Source organism: Myotis nattereri, assembly GCF_964212035.1.
Source record: "Myotis nattereri genome assembly, chromosome: 20".
Taxonomy (NCBI): Eukaryota; Metazoa; Chordata; class Mammalia; order Chiroptera; family Vespertilionidae; genus Myotis; species Myotis nattereri.
The window spans coordinates 13087943-13097923 of record NC_138096.1 but is presented as its reverse complement, the minus strand read 5'-3'; the positions used below and the strand labels follow the sequence as shown (position 1 = coordinate 13097923).

General features: G+C 45.4%; 1 protein-coding gene across 1 annotated transcript in view; it reads left to right on the top strand.

Annotated features, from left to right (window-relative positions):
• Window positions 1-1182: 1182 nt before the first annotated feature.
• ADSS2 (adenylosuccinate synthase 2) overlaps window positions 1183-9981 on the top strand; it is a 33621-nt gene continuing 24822 nt past the window's right edge. The window contains exon 1 of the mRNA XM_081114615.1: window positions 1183-1495. Coding sequence (XP_080970741.1) covers window positions 1313-1495 — 183 coding nt within the window. The 5' untranslated portion in view covers window positions 1183-1312. The remainder of the gene's footprint in view (window positions 1496-9981) is intronic.

Below are 9981 nucleotides of genomic sequence, written 5' to 3'. Positions count from 1 at the left end.
CCTGCTGGGCCCAAGCAACTTTATTTTAGAATCCTATGTCATAGTTAATTTGTGTTGCTGGTGGAAGATATTCCGCAGGAGATATATACTCTGGAATCTAGTAACACCTGAAACACTAATAGGAGTGGAATATACACAAAAAGGCTGGGCTGTGGACTCAGGCTGCTTAGATAGCAATTAAGCCCTTAGTTAGAACAAGTTAACTTTCAAATCCTGTAATATGGATAAGATAGTATCACCTACCTCGGATGGTTGTGGGAATTAAAAGAGCTAAGTGCATCATAGTATCTGGCATATACTATCTGACATCGGTAATACACTCCTCCTCCCTGAGCCTGTGTTACTAAAGTGTAAAATGAGAAGGGCTAGGACTCTACTTGATCCCCAGATTTTCAGGTCTAACATTCTCTATCTTATTGCTTTACTTTTGAGTTGGCCCTATTCCATCCCTGTCCCCATCTCTGTTCTTTCCCCTAGTCCTCTACTTTCCAATTCGAAACCTATACGTTCCCATCCCAACCCATTTATATTATGAAGTTCCACCCTTTTTTTTTTTTTAGCACACAATCTCATCCCTTAATAAAAACAAGTCATTAAAAAATAATTTTTTTCCCCTCACTGTGCAACCCGCTTCAGTGCCTGCCGCCTACGGGCAGGAGCCAGGCAATGGTTCAAGGCCACAGTTGCTCTGGCATGAGGCACTGTGAGAGACTGAGGGGGTCGGGCGTGCCATAAATGCAAACCCATGAATTAAAAAATAATTTGAAATTGAATGTTTTCAGAGACGGAAACCTACACAGGGCAGACACTCCGGTACCAGCATAGAGCCTTTCAGCTCAGAGCGTTGCATGCCGGGAGTTGTAGTCCGACGCTGGAGCACGTCCCTCCGTGCCCTCCAGTTTGAAAAGCAGGAGCCAGGGAGGGTAGGCGGGGCGTTGAGGCTGGCGCGCGCTCTAAGCCCCGCCCCTGCCGCTTCCGGTCTCGGGTTGGCCGGAGAATGGCGCGCCCGGCCCTGGAAGGGGCGTGGCTTCGATTCCGGGCAACGGCGGTTGCGGCCAGCAGGGCCTCTCCCTCCAGGCGGAGCTGCCGCGGCCGGCCTGAGCGGGGCAGTCACGGTCCCCCCGTGAGCGGGCCGTGGCGGGCAGCGGGGTGTGTCCTGGGCGGAGGCGGCGGCCCGGAGGGGGCGGGGCCGGGGCGGGGCCGCCGCTGGCTGCCGCTTCCTCTGCATGTGGCTCCGGGCGGCAGAGCAGTTCCGTTCGCGCACTCGCTGCGGTCCGCCTCTCCCCCGGGCTCTCCTCGCGTCGCTGGAGCCATGGCGTTGGCCGAGACCCACCCGGCAGCATCCTCCCTGCCCAACGGCGACTGCGGCCGGCCCCGGGCGCGGCCCGGAGGGAACCGGGTGACGGTGGTGCTCGGCGCGCAGTGGGGCGACGAAGGCAAAGGGAAGGTGGTGGATCTGCTGGCGCAGGACGCGGACATCGTGTGCCGCTGCCAGGTGAGGCGCCCGGGCTCCGACGGGCAGCCGGGCCCGGGAGGTCGGGCCCGCCACCTGGAGCCTGTCTCCAAACCCGGGTGTCACCTTGAGCTCCCCTCCTCTTGCCGTGAGCTGCGGCGCCCTGGAGACATGGCGAGAGGTCCGAGACCTCCGGACCTGGGGTCTGGGGTTGCGGGGTTGGGGTGGCCCTGGAGGAACATGCGGTGTTGCCGGGAGCCGCGGAGAGATGCGGGATGCCGGGCGGGGCGGCGGGTTCCGGCCTGGGCACCGGTTCTCAGCCCGGGACCGGGGCCGGCGCGGGGATGGATGCGGGGCGAGTTGGAGGACCTGCCGCCCGAGGCCTGCTCCTGACTCCCGGCGGAGGGACTGGCCGGCATCCTCCTTCCCATCCATCACCCACCCACCCACCGAGCCACCCACCCACCCACCCACCCACTCGGGATCAGGTGGGAGTGGATGGTTCCGAGGTGCCCCGAAATGCAGGCTCGCCCTTGCCCCCACCTGCAGGCCCGGCGCTCGCGGATCTCGGCCTCCTCGCGTCCGCTGGGCCGTGGGCCGTTGAATGGCCCCGTTGTTTGGCTCCGGACTCTGTGTGTTCATATTAAAGGGGACACTGTTTTCACGTGTGGGTCCCCGAGGACGGGATCCCAGCTCTTCCACGAGTGACGCAAGTCAACGCAGGGTGTCCGCACTGGTGTTTAGAAATATTTACATTGTCGCCCTGACCCTGAAAGTGAACTGTGGGGAAATGGGGTGGTGAAGAAGGGACTTCCTCCTGAGAGGCACGTGGTTTTTCGGTGGGAGCTCTCTTCCGATTGGTCGTGTCGCTTTTTCCGAAGCTGCCCAGAAGCTAGGCCTCTGTCAGGGCTCCTCGGTTACTGTTACCGATTTCAAGATTCGGGGGAGTTGGGCAATAGCCCGTTTCAAAAACAGATATTGCACATGTGATGTTTGAAGCCTGTTTCGTTCGCAGAGTATTTCTTCTTCATGAACATACATGGCACAGTGTGATGATGCCAGGTTGTATGTGTTCCGACAAGTGAGTAGGCCCCCTTGACTGGAAGCGCTCCACCTAAAATGGAATAAAAAGCATTTGAGCGTGCAGAAACAAGGTAGTAAAAAAGGCTTAATGCAATCATTCTGACTTATCCTGTGGTTTTTATTTTGTGTGTGTTGTTTTTAATACATTTTTTTATTGGTTTCAGATAGGACAGGAGAGAGAGAAACGTCAATGATGAGAGGGAATCCTTGATTGGCTGCCTCCGGCACGCCCCCTACTGGGGATCCAGCTCCCACCCCGGGGAATCGAACTTGGGACCCGTTAGTCCGCAGGCTGACACTCTATCCACTGAGCCAAACGAGCTAGGGCTGTTTTGTTTGTTTTTTTTTTGCGTGCAGAAATCCACCCTGGCCATTCCTCAGCGAAGATAGTTGCCCAATTGGCTCTTAGTATTCGCACCAGCACCAGCATCACCTCTCCCTCCATTCTGCTCCTCCAGCCCCCTGGCAACACACCTCCCTTCTCACTAACACTCCTGAAGGTGTTGGCACTGAACTGCTGCCTCACACTGCCTTGGAGTTGCTCCAGGAGCCCAGCCTTCGCCTCCTTTTGTCTTCAGACCCGATCTGGCGGTGCTGTTGGGGAAGAAGTATGGGAATACATACCTTGCTGGGTAGGAAGAGGGAGCCCAGCCCTGGTGACTCCTGCATTCACCCCTGGCCGTCTTCCTCTCTGGAAATGGTTGTACTCAGGTTGAGCTACATTATGTAGCTGGTAAGAAGGTTTTGGGAATGGTATCATTATAACATTTACTAGAGAAGATCTCCAATTTTAATAGTAGCATTAGTTTGTAGATGGGTTACTGTGAAAGGCTTGAAGGAGGTCCCGGACCAGTCTACCTGCTGTCTGGGAAGGTCTGGAGGGAAGTGACTGACAAGGAGCCAAGTGTGGCTTTCCAATGGGAGCTGCAGACAGGAGAAACAGATGAGCCAACTTGTTAGGCAGGCTTGCCTCACTTGCAAACTTTTGACTTGCTACCTTCCTTCCATAATTCTCAAATCTTTATATTCTTAAAGTGTCCTTTAAGAGCTCGTATTTTGAGCTTGGGTTGCCTTGTTTGATGATTCAAGTTGTGTGGATTGTTGAAAATATGTACTTTGTTAGAATTTAATTTTGTGTGTGTGTGATATTTATCCCATAAACTCAAATTTTGTACAGATTGTTTCTTCAGAAGTGGTATGTACATAATGTATCCATGTTTCAACAATGGAACCATAAAAGAAGGATTTTCTTTCAATATAAAATATAGTTTATAAAAGAAAAACGGGCCCAGCCAGTGTGGTTCAGTGGTTGAGCATCGATCTGTGAACCAGGTCATGGTTCAATTCCCAGGCAGGGCACATACCTGGGTTGCGGGCTCCATCCCTAGTGGCAGGGTGTGCAGGAGGCAGCTCGTTGGTTAGTGATTCTCATCATTGATGTTTATATCTCTCCTTTTCTGAAATCAATAAAAATATATTTTAAAAAAACTATGTTTTTCATTTTGGGAAAGAATAGATGCAAAGCATTTTTATCATAACACTTAAGGCCTATATTTCAGAGGCAGGATTTGTAAGGAATTATTATAACTTGGTAGGTATTCTTGATATATGCACCCCTATGTTAATTGCAGCATTATGCACAGTGGCCAATGTCCTTCATAGATGTTTGGATAAAGAAGATGTGGTCCATCTATCCTGTGGGATACTACTGAGCCATAAGAAAAGATGAAACACTTCCATTGATGACAACATGATGGACCTTGAGAATATTATGCTAAGTGAAATAAGTCAGAAAAAGCTAAGAACCATATGATTTCACTCAAATGTGACATAAAACTGAAACTCATAGCAGACAGACAACAGCATGGTGATTACCAGGGAAAGGGGTGGGGAGGTGGTAAGGGTAAAGGGGCAAATACTAGTTTATGGTGACAGAAGATGACTTGACGTCGGGTGGTAGGGGAAAAGCTGAAAAGGGCAGGGATTGTGTGCACATGGAGCATATAGTCTAGTGCAGCGGTCGCCAACCGGTGGCCCGTGGACCACTGGTGGTCCATGAGGTCCGAAAGGTTGGCGACCACTGATCTAGTGGACAACTTACGGAAACCAGGATTGCCAGGGTGGGGGTGGAGAAGGCTGCTACCACAGGCTTTTCCGAAGGGTCAAAGTAAGGGAATAGGACGGCCTCTTTCTGGTGGCACAAAAGTAGTTTTGTTAAGCTTATTTCCGCTGTCCCACCTAAGTAAACTAATACTGTAATTCCTTCATGTTGCATAGAAACCACAGAGAAAATTTTAACTATTGTTTATACCAGCCTTCTGCAAGGGCTTGTTTATTGTTCTTGGAGAAAGCAAGCTTCGTAGCCCTGGATACGTGACAGACATGACGTTGCCTGTGATCAGGGTCGGCTGGAACATTTTTCTCTCTGTGTTCCCCCCCAGGGCTAAAAAGTTAATATAAAGGGAAAATATTAACTAAAATTAATTATAAAGGGACAGTATATCCTGTTACTTGGTATATAAAAAAACTTGCCATAAACAAACACTCAATGGAAAAACTGTTAATTTGTAGCTAGAGGCTAGTATCCGCTGAAGGCTCTGAAACCAGCTATTAATAGGTGATAAAGGAGTAGAAAAGACATACCTGCAGCAAACAGACTCAGAACAATTGAAAAGGAGAACAACTTAAGTGTTACTGAATGCCTTGACCTACTACAGCTAAAATGACTGTTTCCCAAACCCCTGCCCATTATCTTGGAGATGGTAGAGAATGAGCATTTAAGGAAAACCATTCTTCCAGATTTATAATTGCTATTTCTGTGTCTCCTATCAGGGTTGCCTTTTATACACATCGTTTATAGTATTGCCCAAGTACATAAGGGTATACCAGTTGTTGTTTTTGTATACTTGGTTAAAACTTGCTTTCTTGGATTACTGTGCTTTCCCTACTAGGATGTAGTTTTCTCAAAAAGAAGATTTGTTTGTTGTTTGTTTTCTTCCATTGCACCGAGTACGGTGTGAGGCAGAGAGGAAGTAAACACTCAACATTTGGTGGGTGACTGGATCACCCCAATCATTAGTTTCACCCTGGCCTGTAAATTATCTTAACACTCCCTGGACAATTTCACTGACTATTAGAATGAGTTTAAGGTGGAATCACCAGCATTTTTTGGATGAACTTAGTATTTGAACTTAGTATTTTTTACATGGTACCATTATGTTCAGAGGCTTTAATAGTTTATATTAAAGTCTTATCAATGAGAATATAGGTAACTGATTATTTCTTTTTAGGGTATTTTCCTCAGCATATATCAGTTGAATGCCGTGCAATTCTAGTAAATAGTTTTTCTCTGCTGAGGGCAGAAGATCTTCAAGTTTGGTCAATGTGGATATTCTAAAGTTGTTTGCTATTTAAGCTATTTTAATATACCATCAACTCTACTTTTAAGGCATTAAATTTTAAGTTGTATGGGATCATCTCAGTGGTGTCTAACCAATATTACTTGTTTTTTAAGTTTTGTGGGAATAGGTAGGTTACTTGGATAGTTTCAAGTATCTCTAGGAAAAAGTGTTGCCTAGAACAAATCTAGAATGAACTGGTAAACTGATAGATACTGAATAGCTTACTTACTGTAACTGGATACAAATGTAGTTGTATTACCCTTTGGGGACTATGTCAGATTTTGACACTAAATATTAGATAGAGTGGATGTAGTGCGAACACTGAATGTCTGTGTGGATACTAAGAAGTAGGTTGGTAATTGTTAGAATTTATCAGTGGGAAAAGGGACTTTGAGGTATTCAGTGTTGCCTGGTCAAGGCAATTGAAAGGAACAGCAAATGGAGGACAGTTCCCATGGCTACGCTGGCTCCCAAATGAAATGGTACTTTACATTGAACCAACTTTTAATTACATTTAATTCAGTGTGATACAATTCTTCTTTCGAAAGCAGGATGTCCCATTAAAATTTTGTAAATGGGGTTTTTGTCTCTTATCAAACTTTTTAAAACCTTTTTAAAGGAAGGATTTTATTTGTAAGAAAAAACTTTTTTGACTTGACACTTATATTCCTAAGTGTAATGAGTTTTTATCAAGCATTTACAAAGTTGCATGGCACCATTGGTTTATGCAATTTTGGGTTGTATGTCTGATCCTCCTACCCATGACCTTGATCATCTCTGACCCTCGTTCAATAAGGGTTTAAATAGAGTTTGGGACCTAGAGTCTCAAGCTTCTTAATTAGGAACTTAAGATGCCTCTTTCCACTTTCATTGTGAGAAATGGTTTTATAATGGTAATTTAAGGTATAGATTACAGGTGCCTGAGAATTTTATCATGTGTGACATTTACCTGTGTGTGTAACTGTAAGGTGAAGGGTATATCCTAAGCCTTTAAAAGTTAATGAGCAGTGCACTTGGATGTCTTTGCTGAAAAGAAATTCAGATACCCTGTGTATGTGTTCCTACCTAGTGTGTCTGGTTACTGTTGAATAGTTTAATTTGATCAACTTACTGGTAGTAACTTAACCTGCTCTACTTTGAAATCAAAAGCTAATTGCAATTATATGGATGTTTTCACAAAAGAGAAGTCATCCTTATAATTACTTTGTTGCTGTGGGTTGACAAGTCTTTTAGCTTTGGCAACAGTGAAATGTTTAATCTGAAAGAAACACAGGTGTTACAGTTTTTACTAAGAAAGCAGCACAGTGACTCGAAAGATGGTTGGGTTCCCATGAAGCTTGAAGACTAGGCAAGAAATAGAACCTTTTTTTGGTTGCTGGAATAGTTCAAAGGCATGGGGTTTGAGGCATTGCTGCTCTCTGTTACGATCCATAGTGGATTATAGGAAAAACTCTGACTTCTTTCTTTTATGTCCAATATTGGAGATATATATTAGAGGCCCGATGCACGAAGTTCGTGCAGGAGTAGGCCTTCTTTCCCCTGGCTGCCGGCACCGGCTTCCCTCTGGTACCTGGGACCAGGCTTCCCTCACAGCCCCGGCTTCATCCGGAAGGTCATCTGGAAGGATGTCCGGTCTGATTAGCATATTACACTTTTATGATTGTAGATATATATTTTATAGTGTACTAGTATGTGCTGCCGAAGCAAGTACCAACATTGGATATATTTTATTGCCCTATTGGATTGCATGTTCCTTTTTAAAAAAAAATATTCTTTCAGTTTTATTTTGTATTGGATTCAGGTGTACAAGCTTATCTAACCGTTAGATAATGGTATACATTACATAGTGTTACCCTTGGTATTTCTAGTACTCCAACTGGCACCAGACATAATTATTGCAATATTGTTGACTGTGTTTCCTATACTTTACTCACATCCCCAGGACTATTTTGTAACTACCAGTTTGTGTCTCTTAATCCCTTCACCTCTTTCAGCCAATCCCCTAACCCCCTCTCCTCTGGCAACCAGTTCCCTCTCTGTGTCTATGAATCTTTTTCAATTTTGTTTGTTCATTTTGTTCTTTGGATTCCACAAGTGATTGGCCATCTGTATGTCCTCTTTTTAAAAAATATATATTTTATTGATTTTTTAGAGAGGAAGGGAGAGGGATAGAGAGTTAGAAACATCGATGAGAGAGAAACATCGATCAGCTGCCTCCCGCACACTCCCCACTGGAGATGTGCCCGCAACCAAGGTACATGCCCTTGACCGGAATCGAACCTGGGACCCTTGAGTCTTCAGGCTGACGCTCTATCCACTGAGCCAAACCGGTTAGGGCTGTATGTCCTCTTTTTAAAAAAAAATATATTTTTATTGATTTCAGAGAGGAAGGGAGAGAGAGAGAAACATTGATGATGAGAGAGAATCACCGATTGGCTGCTTCCTGCACGTCCCCTACTAGGGATTGAGCCCACAACCCAGATATGTGCCCTGACCAGGAATTGAACCTGGGACCCTTCAGTCCACAAGCCCACGCTCTATCCACTGAGCCAAACCGGCTAGGGCTGTGTGTCCTCTTTGGAGAAGTGTCTATTCAGGTCCTCATACGATTTTTAAATTGGATTGTTTTTGTGTTGAGTAGTATGAGCTCTTTTTAAATTTTTGATGTTAACTAACCTCTTATTAGATGTATCATTGGCGAATATACTCTATTTTGTAGGTTTTCTTTTCATTTTGCCAGTGGTTTCCTTTGCTGTGCAAAAACGTTTTAGTTTGATCCCATTTATTTTTCTTTTGTTTCCTTTGCCTGAGGAGATATATCAGAAAAAAATATCGCTAAGAGACATGTCAGAGATTTTACTACCTAAGTTTTCTTCTAGTATTTTTATGGTTTTGAGTCTTACATTTAAGTCTTTAATCCATTCTGAGCTTATTCTGTATATTGGTGTAAGGAGGTAGTCTAGTTTCGGTTGTTTTTGCATGCATCTGTCCAATATTCCCAGCACCATTTATTGACGAGAGTGTCTTTACTTCATTGCATGTTCTTGCCTCATTTGTCAAATATTAATTGACCATATAGACATGGGTTTCTTTCTGGGCTCTCTATTCTGTTTCACTGATCTGCTTTGATGCCAGTACCAGGCTAACATGGACTTAGTGACTGACGTTCACCTTGAGCGGCCTGATTCCAGCACAGCGCCCTGGATCCAGAGCGAAAGGGAAAGAGAAGACACGCTGACTGTTTTCGAGACCTGAGAAGTGCCTCTGGGTCGTGGGCATGAGTGTTCCCCTGGACACGGGGCCTCCACTGGTGCTGCAAAGAAACCATTGTTCAGGCTCATAACACATTAGGACCGGAAGTGAGTTGGGGAGTGATTTTGGGACGAGAAAGACCTAATAGCAAATGGAGTTAAGGATTAGGAGGCACTTTTGCAGACTAAGGTTATTTTATTCCCTTTCAAACCATTCTTTTTTTTTTTTTTTTTTTTTTTTTAAATCTCCCCTGGACCTTTGGAGCTTCTTAGTTAGAAACCTACAGATAACAACACTTCTGGATCTAAACTTCTGTTCCACAGTTGGGCTTGACAGCCTCTGGTTCTTTGGAGCCATGAAACATAACTTTAAAAACACTTGTCTTCTGACTTCTGTAAGCTTCAAATCAAATGGGGCAGCAAAAGCACGCCTGGGAAGGCTGGCAACAGTACAGAATCATCTCTGTCTTCTGCAGTACCACGAGTCTTGTCCTGGACAGCATAAATATTCAAGTTTAGAAGTTAATCATTTTTATATGCATTTATCTTTAGTGAAAGATGTGAACTTAAAGGGCCAGCTGTCTGCATACTCTGTCCAAATGAGTTTGTTTTGTCAATCATTTGGATTTTTTGTTTGCAAACAATGGAAAGAGCTGGTCTTAAGCAAAATGGGGTTTGTCTGAAAGAAGAGCAGGATGGCCCAGCCTCAGAGTTGTCCCAGACAAAGGCAGCTCTGGGCTCAGCAGTTGGAACTGGAGGCCCTTCTCTTTAGGATGTGCCCTTAGGTGACTGT